An 18388-nucleotide genomic window follows, 5' to 3' on the forward strand; every position below is an offset into this window, starting at 1 on the left:
AGGGGGTTTACGTTTGGGAGGTTAAAGTGTTATCTTAGTTTATTAGCTGTTTTTACTAACCAAACTCTTTGTCGAAAAAACTTCAACGTGTTTCTGTAGCTTATAAAACTAAATTAAATTTTGAAGAAACAAAATTGTGGATGTAACTATGCCAAAAATATGCATCTTGTATAGCTAGTGGAAAATTTTGCTAATAAACTAAAAATAAAGTTTTTTCTTTGTTTAAAAAAAAAAAGAGAGAGAGAGAGAGGCAAAATTCTTAAAAGCTATATTTTTGTATTTAAAATGTCGGCTAATGCTGTTTAATCAAGTAATCACGTTTCCTCAAGGTTAAAATATCAGCTATTACAACAGCAACCTCGTCAATTAAAAATATAAATGATGAGCGTTGTTCATTATGTCAATGTGTCTCAGAAAGCCATATACCCAGCAAAAAATTAATCTTAATAATTAAGCTGGATCCATTCTCAGAATCTTCTTGTGGTGCAGAGATGCTCCAAGGTGGTTCTCAACTTAACTGTTATCAGAACTTAACCTGTTAAATCAATTTGACGTGCATGCTAAATGTCTATTGCAGTGCGTATAACATCCATATTCGTAATGTAAAATAAAAAACTATCATTGTCAGTCAAAATTTCAGTAAAATACTACAAGAATATTATTTGGTTGTTAGTTTCCTTCAAATTACCCAAATATTTGTATTTTATTTTGCTGGGCGGAGGAGCTCTCACGACCCGAAACCATATATAAGCCATGACTTCGTCGGTGAGCATCGGTGCTTTCGTAGTTGCACAGAAATCGCATAAATAATTAGCAGGGCCCATATTGGCAGTTTGCTCTACAAGAATCTAGTTATTCTCAAATTGAATACAAGAATCCGAAGCATTTGATCCAAATGCTCTCGCTTTTTTAAGCATTTGAAACACCGAGACGGACGGAAAAGAAGAAAAACTGGTAGTAAAATCATTGAATTTATAGCTGGGTTTTGTGAGAATAAAAAGAAGCTCTTACTATTTTCAGTTATTCACTATTCATTCCTAATTACTTAAGAGTAAAAACAGTAAAGCAGTAGCATTAGCTTTTATATATATAAATTTCGCACTTAAGCTGCTTAAAATTTAAATCAATTTAATACTCTCTCCCTTTACAGTACTTCCTATGACTAAACATAGTTATTTTATTGCACGAATATTTTGCCATTTCAATGGAGTTTTGTGAACTAGGTCACACTTAGAATGTAAATTTATTCTTTTTTTTCTGTGAAATTTTTAAACTTTAGAAAATAATAATAAAACAACATATATTTTCTTATTGCAGAAAGAAACATGAAATCAAATGAAAACTACTAAGATACATTTTACTTCATAAATATACTTTAAAAACAAATTTACTTCAAAGAAAATAACTAATTTTAAGGAAATATGAAATTCCGACGCATTCCAAATTGAATACATACATGCACGCGAGGATTTAAATAATTACGAAAGACATGGATACATGCAAAAGTTCTTTTTTACAATTAAAGTTAAATTTTCATGGTTACTCTTGGGGCATAATAAAGGAAATATGGTAATTTAAAAAGGAAATAGGCTGCTTCTCTTTCCACTCAATTACGCATCAAAAAATTTTTATAAGCCCTTAATTCCTAAAAAGAGAAAACGAAAAAGTCAATGTTGCCACTCTACAGATATGATATAATCATAATTTCATTTCAAACAGAGCTCCTTCTTTTTTCTTTACGCTTAATCGTTTGGGACAAATTTATCTTAGTTTAGAATACCAGCTGCGCTTTTTTAAAGACAGTACGACACCAAATGTAAATTTCTTGTTTCGTTTTTCGTCCAAACGTGTATTTCTCACTTACAAGGGGAAAATAAGACCAAAGAAAAACGAAATAAAAGAACGAAAAGAACTCGTAAGTTTTAAATTCCAATAATTAAGGTATCCTTATCACGTACGTTCGTGTTATGCAGAATGGTGGGGAAAAAATGGCAAAAAAAGAAGGAATTTCTTGTTCCACGGTCTTGCATCTCAAAATGGCATTTAATACGAGAAATCTTTCCTCATTAAAGATAGCGAGAGGGATTTTTCTACCCTACAAATCGCTAATGATCCGAATCGTACGAAAAAGCCAGGAACACCCTTGAGAAAATCCCAATAGAAGTAGGAATAAGATTACCCGTTCTGAAAAAAAAAATACTTTGGGCAAAGAAAATCCTACAAGGCCCAAAGTAATTATATGCAAATAAGGAAGGGTAACATCTAACTCATTTTGAAGCCCCTTTTTATTACATCTTATTTTAATTTTTATTTCTTGGTTTTATTTTATCTTCGCAACTTTTTTTTTTCTTTTTCGCTTTAATCCGAAGCGCGTTTCACCAACAGAAAGCGAAAGAATGTGACGAGGCGTAACGAAAAATGACAAATTTTATTATTATTATTTATTTTTTTTCGTTTTCGTTTTCTTAATCAGTTTTTATATACTTCACGCGCTGAAATTTTGAATTCCATTAGAATGTAGAAAAAAAAATTCTCGAGACCATCTTTTCAACCCTCTAAGAAGTCTGGGGACTTTGAAAGTAATTTTACTAAACTGAATGATATATAGTGGAGCTAGCTTATAACAAAAATGTAGGAACCAAAACAATTCTCTTAAAATACCCAAATTGGCGGAAATTATCCAGAATGGAAAATTTAATACGCAAAAATGTTCAAAAGGGATTAATTTTTCAAGGCATTCATTTATTCTGCTGAGTGTAACATTTGAACATTGCAACTGTTCGATGTGACACATATATCATCCCTAACCCCTTAATATTTCAACAAAACATAATTGCAATTTTTCTGCAAGCCCATATCTTCTCAGATGTAGATGGCCGTGATATAATTGCCGTTAATCCCAACTGGTTATTCATTATATGGGCAAATTATAACTGGATTTTTTCTCCTTGCACGATTTTTCAAAGGCTTTGTAATCACATGGAATAATGCTTTTTGGCAAATAATATTCTATTTTTATAAATTTTGTGAGTTTTCAATAGTTATTCATGACTGTTAGATGAACTTTAGCCACCACTCTCAATGTTTATTCCGAATATGTCGCAAAACGTCGATATGGAGAATAGCCAGAGTTCTGAGAAATTTAAAACATTTGAGGTCTAAATTTCTTATATTTAAAAACTTACTCCAATGCTGCATAATATAGGCCACAAAAATTTGCAAAAAAATATGAATACGGTATTGATTTTGATAATTTTCTAAGTGGAAAAATGTCGCCAAATTTTCGAAAATTTTATAACTTCTAAAATATGTTAGTTGTTTGTCCGTTCTAAAGCCGAGATAATGATTTACGGTAAGATTCTTACGGCTAGATAAATCTGTATGGCAAGATCGTCACGGCCTGATAATTCTTTTTAGCAAGAAATTATAGCTTTGCTTCAAGTGTTATAAACTGAGGCTTTTTATTTTCCTTGCCAAAGAGCTTCGAAAAACCTAGTTAAAGCTGTTCACGAAAGAAATGTCCATCATGCCAAGAGTAATCTAGACAGATGTAAAATCCCCAATATACGATGATCATAATATGGATAACGAGTTATGGCAATTAAATCAGTGTCCACCGGCATACGAGAATATGAATGTTCCAAGTCTCTTGATGCACGGAAACTATACCGTTTAAATTTTTCCATGAACTAATGTTAATTTTTTCGTTCAATTATTTATAACGTGCACACAGACAGATGAGCAAATAGCCTATGCTAATAGCCTTCGTAGACTATGCTAAGAGAAACTTCAAATTGTTTCTCTAAATTGTTTATTGATATACAATTTTTGAACAAGTTGAACTAAAGTGGTAAACTTTGGTAAAATAAACTTTTCCGAGTTAACAGGATTTTATGTGCACTTTTTAAAATTAAACCAGTTATTTATTATAATTTACTCGTAAAATACTGCAAGTAAGGATTCATAATCAACTAATACAACAGTGTGATTATCTGAAATTTTTAAATTTAAATCACTACATATTGTAACAAATATTTTGCTCATTATATGCATACTATGCCATATGCAATACATAAAAACACTATAAAAATTGTTTAGATCAAATTTCAAAACTAAAATAGAAAGCTGCTTGCATTTAAATTTCTACATATATACTAAATTGTTCTACAAATAGACTAAATGTTTATTTAAATATACTAAATGTTTCTACAAATGAACAAAAAACCTAAATTGTTTATGTTTTAGTTATAATTGTTTAATCAGTCATCATTTCTAAATTAATGCCTTTTGTATTATAAATTAATGTAATGAGCACCTAGATTTTCTGCTTTTTCCAAACTTTTAATTTGCTAACAATTTGGCATTGTAAACGTTGTCGTAAATGTCTGATATTCGGTAAATATCAACCTCTTTCGTTAAATGTCAACATTCACGCAGTCCCTCTTTCACCGGAAAATGTCGACATTTAACTGTATATGTTAAATAAAAAAGCTTGTTTATGATATTTTCCTCATACAATCATTCCATCAGAACTTGTTCGATATTGATATTTTGACATTGAATGTTAACAATGCAAGTGGGAAATAATGTTATTTTTAAAAAAATATATTTTGCATTCACCATCGGGGCATACTATAGGTAAGCATTTGCCTGCATAAAATATTAATATTGTATAGTAAATAAAAATTATAGCGACTATGTAAATATTGATATTCACCAGTCATTTAATGTCATAAGTCATGTCATAAGTCATAAGTCAAGTCAAATGTTATTCATTTTATCATTGATTTCTTTTTCAAAAAAATAAAAATTTTAATTATATATTTTAATTTGTTAGTTTAAATATTTTGTAATAATATAACAATTATTACTTTTCAAAAAGAGAAACATTGAAATAAACATGACTGTTTCTGATATTTACAAGAATTAATTGTTTAGCTTGTTAAAATAAAAGTATAAATAAATATACTAAAAACACACACTATTTTTCAAATTTTAAAAAGTCAAAGTTAACATATTTTAAATAATTGTCATATTAAATTCAGTTTACTAACGTATGATATGCAGTGGTAAAAATATCTTTAGTGTAAGAATGTAAACAAAACGAAAATCTTTTGCTATCTGTTTGTTAAAATAAATCTCTTATAATCGCAAATAATTCACTGAAAATTCATTTTATTCATTAGTTGAAAAAATAGTTTAAGATTTCCTTTAATGGCCATTAACATAGAAAAAACTTTCTTTGTTAAACACAATAATTTTCAATTTCTACAATTATACGCTCCTGCAAATTATTCTTACGCAACATACTAAACTCTTTAAAAATTTAATTATTAATTAAAAAGCCAAATTAACAATTTATTTTCTAAAGCATTTACAAAAATTGTATAAAAGAAATTCTAAATTATCTGAAACTACTGAGCTGTTCAAATCTTTAAAAATAATTTTTGTAGTTGATTAATAAAACAGAACAACAACAAAACAAATATGATTAAATATTTTCCACGATTATTATTTGAATTACTTATTTAAATATATCTTAATAATTCTTTAGTTTTAACCATGCCTTAGAAGTTTTTCTAAGTTAACGAAATGTTATTTATATTGAATTAAGGAACTTTAAAGGATTTAAAAAATCTTTCAGAATCGTCAATTATTTCCTTTCAAAGAAAATCAAAGTTATTTTTAAGTAAATGCAAGGTAAATTTTGACTTAAGTCAATACTTCTAATTTAATTGAAGAAATATTACAAATCTTAATGTCACAGATCTATAGATTTTTTTTCTAACATTTTTCCATTTTCTAAAGTAAACAGAATCAAAACTTTCCTTTGATACGCTTAATTGATGAATTTCTAGATTTTAAAAAGTAAACATCGGTCGGGAATACATTTTTTTAAAAGAAGGAAAAAAATACTTTACTGCGTGTTTACCCTGTTGTTATCGAATGCTAAATAAACTTAATTTTAAATTGAGTTTTTGGCTAAAATAAGCTTATTTAATTTTAATAAAGAATGTTAAGGAATTACTCAAGATATTATATTTCTGAATATTTATTGACTTTTCTAGAAAATAATAACTTCTCTAAGAAACTCGAAATAAGTTAAAAAGTAAAAACCAAGATCAAACAAATAAAAAATTCTTAGAGCTTAAAATCTAAATCTCAAATTTTCACTTTCCTTTTTGCGTTCTGTAAAAGATAAATAATAACGAAACTCACTTTTTTTATTTACAAAGTGATGTATAAAAAAAAATGGGCAAATATTTATTACTTTGAAAGACCGTGTTTTAACAGAATGTCTGATTTTAACAAAGATAAAATATTTCATGTAGCTCAGAAATGTAGTATTTTTATTCTAAAATTTATTTAACAGAATATTAAAAAAGAATATTACCTGATTCAAGTTTCCAATATTGTTTCCAGATTATAAATCGATTATAAATCAGGATATATTTGTTCCATATTTCTTTCAAAACATTCTACTATTCTAGATTTCAATTAACTAAAATATCAAAAATATTGCTATTACTTGAAGAATTGAAAATATAAGTGAACGCACAACATATTAGTTCAATTATTCAAACCTTGTTTCAAATTGTTCTTTGAAATAAATCTGGAAGTTTTTAGTCTATGTTTATTTAAAAGTGTTCTAGTATTTTGAATTTCGGTATTATAAACTATCAAAAATATAATAACATAATTGCTTGAAGATACGAAGATCGGGAATCACAGATTGCAATGGTTCATTATTTAATAGCTTCGTCGAATTGGCTTTTCAAATAAATTCGAAATTTTTGGATCATATTTAATTCAAAATGTTCCAGTATTATACAAAGAGAAAAAAATCTTAATTAAAAATCTTAAATTTCCGTTCGGCATAGTAAAACAATTGTGGTACAAAAAAACATAATTAATAAAGCAAAAATATGCGATAATTTAATTACTCATTTGATAATTTTTCCCTTAATTTGGTAACTGTCAACCAGAAATTCTTGTTTTCAAACTTACTGTCCTTCTAGCAGACATTTAATTAAAAAAAAATACGAAACTGAAAATTAAATTTAATCGAATTTTTATGCTATGCTCTCAGGTATCATGGTAAATTACCGCATTTACCACATTTTTTCACACATTATAAAGACATATTTTTTGTTAAATTTATGCAATTCATTACCAAAGTGCATCGGTAATATTTACCCAACTTTTTTTTCGTATTTTGATGTTTCCATAGAGCCTGAAATACGGTAAATTTTACCATATTCTGGTAGTTTTTGCCATTTTTTTCCCCTGTGTAGACTTAGGTAAAATATCAAAAATAATTTGAAGATATGAAAATAAGTAGACAAAAGTCGTGATGATTAATTATTTTAAGTCTATTAGTTTTGATAATCGCTGGGGCATTTACCACATTCCATGTCAGTGCGACCGTTTATTTGGTAACTGTTTACCAGAAATTCTGATGGCTAACATCGAACAAATTAGACGCGCTTAAAAAATTAGATTTAAGGAGCACGGTAGATGCATCCACTATCAAAAATACGAGAAATCATTAATTGCTACACATTGTTCGAATTTTGAGATTAAATTTAATTTCGACGACAAAAAAATTATTTCCACCCCAGTCACATCAGCTCATCTTGATGACCTGGAATCTTGTTTTATTTATATTAATGAAAATTATTTCCACCCCAGTCACATCAGCTCATCTTGATGACCTGGAATCTTGTTTTATTTATATTAATGATGGTTTCCTTGTTATCGGCATTATTTCCTCACCATCTCTCAATAGCGAGAGGAGATGCATTTTACCGTGATTTTCCCCTCTCGGTTACTTTGGCTTTTCTTATTCTGCTTTTCAATCTTTTTTCTCTCTCGCTTACTGAGATTTTTCTAGTTTTGTTTCTCTCCTTTACTTTCCCATATTTGTTGGCAATTTTACTTTCATATTTCTAATCACTTTTATTTCTTTTCATTCACGCCTGGCAAACATTGAAAATAGGCACATGTCTTTGAACGCTTGAAACATGTGGACTATTATTTCCAATTTGCATATTTTCATAGCGATTGAAGTTTTTAACCAAGCAATATCCTACCGCTTCCTTTTGTTGGGATTTTTAATTTAATATTTCAGTCCCGCTTCAAATTGTTGTTTTTTTTTAAATAAATTTAGAAATTTGTCATCCCTATCAATTCCGAATTTCAATTATTGCAGAATTCTGTATATTAAAATAACAAAAATAAAACAATTACTTGAAGAGGCAAAAATGGGTTATCAGAGATCGTAAGGGTTCATTATTTAACACCTGCTTCAAATTGGATTTTCACATAAAAATGAAAATTTCACTTACATATTTATTTAAAAATTTTATATTATTTCAGATATCAGTTAAGGGAAATATCAAAATATAGCAATTGCTTGAAGAAATGAAAATAAGTAAGCACAGATCGTGTTGGTTCAAATTGTTTTTTCAAACAAATAAGCACATTTTCGGCTTATTTATTTCAAAATATCTGAATATCTGTTTGAGTAGATATATAAGAAATTTAGCAACTGCACGAAGAAATAAAAACTTGAACATAGATCTTGGTGTTTCAATTAGTATGCTAAAGTTTGAATTATTTTTTAAATTAAAGATGGAGCAAGAAGCGCACTATCTCCCCCTTTAACCAGGTTTAAATTCTCAACTTTCTGCTATTTTCATAAACATTTATATTTATATATGTTTGTCAATTTAATTTATAGTTATTAAATCGTATCCTCTTTTAAAACTTATTTTACTCGCTTAATCAAACCTATCTTCAATAATACTTTATTCAGTAAAACTCAAACTTATTTTCCTAATTATTTTAGTATAAAGTAAATAAGGAATAATATAACTACAAGTTTCTAATGAAAACCAAACACCACTGCCTCCTTGTAGAATTAAACCTTTAATCTTTACATGCGCAAGATAAATACTGCTCAGAAACTATTCAAGCACTACATTTTTAAACTCTTCTACTCCTAGCAGCTAATAATACCCTTTTCCTGCTATAGACTTAGATTTAACTAAGATTCCAATATTTCTCCAGGTAAGTAATTCGCCAAACTTAACTGGCTTAGATGAAAACAAATGAGCTCTCCCGCAGTGGCGTACCTCCATCTCCACCGGATAGCATACAGAAAAGAAAAAAAAAGGATTAATAAATAAGTGCGCCGTAGCATTACTTCCGTTCAAGGCTTTCGTTATTGTGTTTTCCATTTAATGAATTAATTAACACGGTGGGACCCGCAGAGCGCAAATTAGCGTCTTTCGCGTAATTAAGCAAAAAACAGAAACAAGAAAAGGCACTACCAGAGTATGGCTTTCTGGGAGGTTCCAGCTAGTTTGTCTTTCCCATTGGAGTAAAGTATTCGTTTATTTGTTGCCATTCAAGTGCTCATAAATTCCAAATGATGCGCATGCCGTTGGTACTCGTGCTCTCGAAAGCAATCGCGAGGGAAGATTTCATGCATGAATTAATGTAATATTCGAGAATGGCTTTCGCTGCAGCATTAGGAGGAAGATAACAAAACTATGTTTCATACAGCTGAAAACGATACGTTTCAAATTGTTTTTGTTTTTTTTAAGTATTTGTTGAGAAATAATTATTGAGTTTGAATATCGATTTTTACTAAATAATATCACCTAAGTGTCTATAACTATGGTAACTTTTTACCAAACTTGCATCTTGATTCCGATCAACTACATTGCTCTAATTTTAACTGAACGTATTTATCGTTTATCGTGTCCCATGACAATGCAAGACTTTTCTGAGCGATACATACAAAATTTATCGTCATTTAACCACAAATCGGTTTTATCGTCACTCAAAACTCAATCCGTTTTAAGATTAGATAGAGTACTCAAATTTTAAATTAAACCTTGTGTTTGATGACTATAAGTTCTCTTTATTTCGTGACTGATAAAATCAATTTTTTTCGCGAAATTATAGCAAATTTAAATTAATTGTCGATAACAATTAGACCACTTCAAGCTTAGCTAGAGCATTAAAATTATATCTTAAGCACTGTTCTTGATTTTCCATCGTTTACTTGATCACTAAAAATAGAAGTTATCGTTATATTACTGTCAAAATTTGTTGTCAGTCAAAGTTCCGAATAGCTATAGGGCTAAAAACTTAAGCGGAAGTTTGCGTCTGGTGACAAAATTAATTTCAAGGATTTTCTGACCACTGCAGATGGAATTTATTACCATATTGTCGCCAAACAGACTTTATCTTCGTCTTCTTGTTTCAAGGCACTACAGCTTGTTACTGGCCAAGGCCGTCTCAAGTAGTCTTTTTCCCGCTGCTCCTATCAGCAGCAAGGTTCTTACAGTTTCCCTTATTTACTGTATGAAAGTCTTTCTCCGCCGAGTCAAGCCACCTAATTGGTGATCTTCGTCCTTTTCTGTTCCCTAAAGGATTAGTAAAAATGGCCTTTTTACTGGTTCATTCTGAAAATTAAAGCTAAAATTCAAATCATCGTAAGAGAATTCAGCAAAAATAGAAATTCCAGACAATTTCCGATTATCTAGATTACTCAAATTTAAACTGAAGCTCTGAGACAGATGCCAATACAAATTGCAATTTTTTCCTTATTGTTGCAAGCCATTATGCCATTTTATCGTTTATCGAAATTTCAACCACTTTCCATAAATAAACTAACGCATAACTATAAAGTCATCAAGGAAAATCCTTAAAAAGGAATACATAATTCTATTTTAGACAGACAAAAAATTAAGGGCGTGTTACTTTTGTAATAAGTTTCTTAAACAGCACTTCTAGAAAGTGATGCGCCCTATGTTTTTGGATTTCGTTTAAAATTCTCCTGTTTAGTATCTTTTTTAGCACATTTTAAAATCGTAGTTTTGAAATGTGTATTTTATTATATTTTTATCATAACTCTACGTTATTAGAGGGATTGAGTTTTAAAGTTATAAAAATATAAATATACATAAAATAAGTAGATCCAAAACTGAAAACTTCGTAATTTGTCAAATGATAAGAGCTTCAGAAATTAATGAGTTTTGAATTCATTAATATTATAATTTGTAAGTAAAATTATTTTCTACTATACATTCTTTAAATGATTCGTATTCATATAGAAAAAAAAACAGATTTCACGCCTTCTTTTAAAACGAATTCGACCGAAAATCATATTGCTTACTCTTTTAAAATAGTAAGCAATAATATTTTGATCACAAAAATGAATATAATAATAAAATTGTCAAATACCGAAAAGAATTAGTATTTATCAAAAAGTTTCTTTTTTTTTTCATTTTTTAAAACATGCATAAATTGTAATCACATTCTCAAATTTAGTTTTAAAAAACACCAATTTATCTTCATAAAAAAAAAACGTTTTTAAAATTTATAAATAAATCCTTAAACAGTGACAAATGGTCACGTCGCTTTGTTGCAATTAAGAATTTAATTCTAATCTAACTTGTCAACACAATTTATGAAGAGGACAGTTTGTCACTGTTGATAAGCACTCCCAAACCATGACCCGATTTTTTGCCCCCAACAAAAAAGAAAAACCCTCAAGAAAGAGGGATCTTTTTTATCTGCCATTATAGCATTAACATTCCCTTGAAAAACAGTAATGTCATTCGATAAACATGCTATCAACTTTCTTTTTCTTTATCCCCATTTCCCCCTCCACTCATTATTATATGTGATCAGAAGTGTCTTTCCGCTCTCTCGTTGTAAGACGAAAGAGATTTTCCATATGGCCCCAGAAATGGTTTAGAAAATGGAAATTGTTTTGGGAAATAAACCTAACTTCCATACTTATTATTCTTTTATACGTATGTGTTTTCTAAATGATTTACTTCTTTGAGTTATTTTTTTCTATTTTGTTGAAAACTAGAATTATTTTAAAATCTGTTTTTGTACCAGATCTCTATAACTATTAATTTTGATATTAAAAATGATATTTATTAGATTTTTCAAAAATCAAAAAAAATTAAAAATTGGTAAATTTTTAAATGAAATTTATTTACTGCAACAAGTACTAAATTTTACTGCCATATTTTTTTTTTTAAACTGAGACAATTACTGATGGTAAAGACATCATCATAGCAAAGTCATATTTTATTTTTACCTTTTTTGGAAGCAAATGCGAGTTACGCGATTAAAAACATCATTGGCTTCAAAAATATACTAATTGGAAATAGCAGTCGACATGTTTCAAGGGCTCTAGAACACGTGGTAAGTCTTGAAAATGGGCGTCTATTTTTGAGCGCTTGAAACATGTCGACTGCTTTTTTTTTCTTCGATTTATATATTTTTAAAGCGAATGAAGTTTTTTAATCAGGTAACATCTTACCTCTTCAGTTTCTTGGGATTATTTTTTTCTAACAAATACGAGTTGTTTATACTTCTCATAAAGTACTTCGTCTCGATATTTAATTCAGTGGTTGCCTTGTCCTCTTCTATGTTCAGTTTACAGGGTTAGTATGTCTTCATTTAGAAAGCTTTGATTTCGATTAAATAGGCTATAACCGTAAAGTGAAAGATCTATTATGAAATTGGATTTTAAAAAATGTAGGTTAAGTTTGAGTTAGATGGTTATAGGCGCGGTATGGTCAGTTTAAATAGTTCCGGTATTTTTTAATATATTGCAGCAGATGCTGTTTTGCCAGAAGCAGTTAAATTTGTTTATCAATTTTATTAAAAAAAATTACTTTCCGTTGCGTTTGTTTAAAAAAGGAACTTATTTGTCAAAATGTCGATTCATTCCAAATTATGTCTTAAATCTTATCTTTCTTTTTTTTTTTTTTTTTTGAGACGGAGTCTCGCTCTGTTGCCCGNTTTTTTTTTTTTGCTATTTGCCAAAAAAGTAAGCAATCACGAAATTTTCTAATGCATATAATAATATAAATATGCAATTTCGTGAAATAAATTAAGGAAAATATTAAAATACGTTAAGAAATTATTAAAACAGAAAAGTAAAGAAAGTTGGAATATTTTTTCCCTCAATCTATAAAATGTGATGAATAATGCCTCTTTTAATTGAAAAAATCTCACTTCTTCTCTTAAAGACCAGTTCAGCTCATACAGTTCATTACGGGTTAGATAAATCTCATCTCCCAACAAAAATTTTAATGAAAATGAAAAAGATATAAATCATAAGCAGGTATTCAGTTCAAAAATATAAATAAACGAATTGCCTTTCATCTCAAACCTTCAAGGGAATCTCATTTCATTTTTTCCTTTTAAATTACTTTATAATTATCGTCGTTATTTAAAGGAAAATTAAAAAAAAAAGAAAATGTATTATGGAATATACCGATGACGTTATGATGGAATGAAAGGGAATAATCAAAACTGAGGGTCTATCTGAAATTCATCGTTTTATTTTAATGATCTTACCCTTCTTTACGGAGTTTTAAGCATCAAAATTAATTTAAGGATTATTTAAACTCAAAATTGTAAGTTTTTTTTTAGAAATAATTTTAAAGAAGAGATTTATTCAGCAAAGAACTCAATAAAACTGTTTCGTTTCGTGTATGAAATAAGATTATTTAAATCGAAAATGTAGCTTGATTATATACTTTAATGCTGCGATTTGCGACAATTTTGAAGAAAGAAATTAAAGTTTTATTTTATCAAAAGCTTGCTGTAAGTAGAAAAGCGAAATTTAACTTTTTTTTAATTAAAATATTTTATTTTACAAGTGTCTTACTAAATTACTTACTTTTTTACTTTTATTGTTTACTTTATTACTTTTATTGTTGACTTTAATACTTTTATTACTAACTTTTGCATTATTTTCTTATTGTATATTCTCGGAAAATTCATTTCAATTGAATCATATTATTGTTACCTAATACCATAATTCAGAGAAAATTTGCTGCTACCCTAATGACGTATTACATATTTCTGATCAAGTTGATCCCTAATATATTCTAACCAAGTGCAGAAAATATCATAAGATTGTTCAACTTTAAAAAGAGTGATTATGTTATTAAACTTTAAAAAGTATAGTAATAATTTTCAAATTTATAAGAAAACAACATAGTAAACTTTCTGAAAAAAATTCATTTTTCGGTGGGTTTATTCTTTTTAGGGGACAAATATTTTATCTACTTTGGTGTTGCTGTTTCTAGGGCACTCGCCAATACCAGCAAACATGCTTGGTGAAACCAAGAACATTTAAGGCAGAGGGTGCGTTTCTTATTTTTCTGTGGCTCCATCTATGGCAAAAAGTACGATTTTAGCCATACACACTTCACAGCCCGTTTACAAGGCGAACCCATTTATACATCTATTCATTCATCCACAGATCTTAATTTTGACCTAAACTATAGAACGATCCATCTCCAATTCAGTACCCCCAAAGGTATGATTTGTTGTGAAAACTTGGACGACATTTTGACCCGACAGATTTAACGTGCACCAGTCACTATTTACTACACAGGGAATCTTCGGTTGGTGAATGATCGAACCCATCAACTATCCCGTCCCCTTGACTGCATTAAAAATTATTAAACCATTTTTTTTAAAAAATCGCCAATTTGGCAAGATATTTCTACCTAGATGAAAATTAACAAAATCAATGAGTAATGTATTTTTTCAAATTTTTTAAGACCAGATAATGCAGCGTAGAGATTACTTTTAAACATTAAAATATTCAATCTCAAATGCCTTTCGTTTTCAAAAAACTGCGATTTTTCTTCTTATTGACATTTTTAGAGTCACCGTAGAGAGCGCTGGCTAAACATTCATAACTATTACAAATTTACAGTCGTTATGAATATAACTTACTATTTGCAAACAGGCGCTATTTCTGGTGATGATAGAGCCTCTGACAAACAACCTTAAATGAATGCAAAAATGTATAAACCTAAGAAATTAAATTCTTTCTCACAAAAGATTTTATCTTTATCATTTTTTGCTATACTCAAATTCTTCTCCCACTTTTGTTTTAATAAAATCGCAATAAACAACCATAGCATAAATAGGCACGTTCAGTAAATTGGGGAATATTATTAAGTATCAGCAATTTTCTCTCACATTAACTCTGCGCTCAATCTATAATTAATTATAAAATGTACAACATTCTCATCGACAGGAATAATTCCTAAAGCCAGAAGGGACATCAATTTCACAATTGTCAATTTTAATTCCCGGCTAAGCAACGAGTTATAAATTGCTTTAAAGTATGCATGGTACAATATACCATAAGAATAAATTTACAAGCGCATCGAATCCATGTTTTAGTCATTATTGATTCGAAGTTGCAGTCTAATGCATTGCTAAATTACTGTCTCTTAATCTACTAGTAGACAGCTTATTATTAATAACCAACTAGTTAAATGAGCCTCGAAATATAAGCTTTCAGTGCATTATTTCGTTATATTCGAATGTTCACGTAAAATAACTCCGTCATTCATGAGCTTGTAATCATGTTATGCTTCATGATACATTCTTGAGATTTTAAGCACTCGTTTAATAGCTTTCAGCCATACAAAATTATTTTTGTAAATATATAACTTAAGTCAAGGATCTTATTGCAAAAAAAAATGTAAAAAAGAAATTTGAAGTTATAAATGAAAAATAAATTTAGAAATTTTAAGTAAAATTAGAAATTTTGAGTAAATTTGGAAATTTAACTCAAACTTGATAATTTTTGTAAACTGAAGACTTCATTGTAAAAAAGCGCCGAAAAATTCAAGAGAAAGTTAAGTAAATTTAGGACCACTTGTCTTAAATATCACTTTAATTTAAGTGACAGAAAAAATATTCACATTTAAAAAGATATATTTTAATCAAAAATATTTTGAAGTTAATCATAATTGGGCAATGCAGCTCAAATTTTCGAGGAAGCATATTAATTTCTATAATGAACTCAATGAAGCATCAAAAAATGTCTATGTGTCACAATAAGATCATCAACTATTAGTTTACTTGCCGCTATTGGAGACCTGCTCGGTCACCTTTCAAACTTTTCTAATACAACATATTAACTTTACTGGTAGCCAAATCGAATGCACTGCACAACAATATTTGAATAGCCGGCCAGGTGGCCGAGTGGTTAGCGTGCCTGACTGCGGGTTCGAATCCCGCTCTGGGCATGGATGTTTCTCTCTCTCTCTCTCTCTCTCTGTTGTCTTCTGATGTGTGAATGTATGAATGTGGCCCACCCTATGAACGGGTATTTGTGGTAGTGTGACGTGGTTAATGTTGCTCGCCTCCGTGACTTTGGTTCACAGGTGCCCACTGGGTAACGATAAATAAGCAACACTTCCGGCATCCTCTAAGGCGAAGAACGAAAGTTCAGTGCCTGCCGTTAATTAAAAAGAAATAATAAAAAAATATTTGAATATTGTAGTTCTACAATCCATCCTCCAGTAGTTAACTAGATTTGAACAATTATGCTAATCAAATTTTTTCACCTTCAAGCTATTACCCGTGCGAATATACTTTGATTTCAATCTTAGCTGTTTTCCTGAGATGTGCTCGATAATATCAAGTTCTTTACGTATTGAATTTTAGTAATAATTCTGAATTGTTCCGGTTGCCATTAAATTAGACAAACCACTGTATGTATGAGTTCGGCACGTTTCAGGATAGCAGGCAGCAGAAGAATTGAAATTATTTAAAAAAAAAAATCAAAAATATATCTTAAGTAATTACTTTCGTGGGTAATTTTTTATTACTATGGGGCTAGCCCCCTGTTCTCTCACGCTCGCCAACCCCGATGAATGCTTCGCAATAATTGCTATTTCTTGGCATAAAACAATTGAAATTATTCAACTGAAAATTTATATACTAAGAAAATCACTTGTACCTCCACGTCCCAATATTTCCCTGAAGATATTATTAAGATCTGTAAGTGAACATAAATCATTTTTCTAAGAAACGCATGATTGTTGGAGCAGGGAGTATAAGAACAATTTTATACCCAATATAAATCACTTCTTTTATGTAAGCAGCATTGTTTTTTTTATGATTTCACTGTAGTTCTCTTTAACCTAATTATCATTTATCACTGAATTATATGATGGATGAGTTATTTGGAAATTGCACTATTAAAACACTTTTCTGTATTTGGTGCACCTGATGTCTATCAATGAGCCTGTTGTTATGGTTCCGTATTTTGAAAATTTTAATTTAATAAGCGCCACGAGATGCCCGGGTCGAGACCAACCGACTCTCGACCCAGGTGCCACACCTGGGTTCCTTCAGTGAGTTTGAAGCTCTCCAAATACATTTTTTTGCATTTTTTTTTTTTATTTGTTGTCTTATGTAGTGTTTGCGTTAGATTACTCTTGGCTGCTCTCTGTAAACGTGCCAATTTGGCGATTAAAAAAAAGAGTAATGTCTAGGGTGCAACAACATTTTCATCCACAACATGATTTTATTTTAAGCATTAAATGTTTACTATTTAATTCAATTAAACTTTTTTTTGAGCTGTTAACAACAAGAGCTGGAATATTTTTCTTTCTTTTTTTATTTGATATCATATAAATATCTCTAACAATAAAATTAAGTTTAGATTTTTTATTCCAGGTTTACAAATTCCTAGCTTGATGGATTTCGATCGCCACAGAGCGCGCCAAAAAAGTATACCAACAAGTGATAATGAATCTAAATATTACTTCTCAGATATTGGCGATTTAGGTCGATCGAAAGAGGGAAAACAATTAAGGAGACGCAAAACTGCTGATGAATCCGACTCCAAAGAACCTTTTAAAAGTCGAAGCATTTCTGCGGATAAACAAACAACAAAATATGATCCACAAAATGAAAAGATCGGCAAAAAGCTTACAGAACGATTTCAACCAAGACAAGGTAAGAGTTACGAAATTTCTATCTCCCTTTTTATTTCATAAAATTGTTTATTTTTCAGTAATAAACATTATTGTGTTTTTGCTATCTATAATTAAAGAATGAATAGCAGACTTCCTTTGATTTGGAAGCTAATGCTGACTTTCGTTAATAATTACTAAGTATGTTCATATCGAAGGAATTGAGAAAGATTTTTATCGCCTCTCTGACCGGTTAACTTTTTCCTTCCTAATATCACGATGCCGACTGCGCAAGTGACTATTGGCCAGATAGTGATTGCGCATTGAGTATCAACACTATGAAAAATAAATACTGTAAATTCAGGGAAATTCCTTTGTTATTGATCGAAACCGTTTTCCGCGCAATGTATCGTCAAATTGAGCAAATGACTGTCTACATTGTTTGTTGATACGAAATTCGTCACAGCATCAGTGATAAGATAGCTACACATCTATTAACGCAGCAGTTCCCCTATATTCCCAGGAAACGAACTGCCCTAGATTAAAATAACAAGATATTTATTTACCATAAAACTGCCATAAAGTATCCTGGAATCAAATATCTT

General features: G+C 29.6%; 1 protein-coding gene across 1 annotated transcript in view; it reads left to right on the forward strand.

Moving 5' to 3' along the window:
- LOC107436783 (teneurin-m) overlaps window positions 1–18388 on the forward strand; it is a 536656-nt gene that overhangs the window by 307630 nt on the left and 210638 nt on the right. The window contains exon 5 of the mRNA XM_043049130.2: window positions 17545–17826. Coding sequence (XP_042905064.1) covers window positions 17565–17826 — 262 coding nt within the window. The 5' untranslated portion in view covers window positions 17545–17564. The remainder of the gene's footprint in view (window positions 1–17544; window positions 17827–18388) is intronic.

Source organism: Parasteatoda tepidariorum, chromosome 4 (genome assembly GCF_043381705.1).
Source record: "Parasteatoda tepidariorum isolate YZ-2023 chromosome 4, CAS_Ptep_4.0, whole genome shotgun sequence".
Classification (NCBI taxonomy): domain Eukaryota; kingdom Metazoa; phylum Arthropoda; class Arachnida; order Araneae; family Theridiidae; genus Parasteatoda; species Parasteatoda tepidariorum.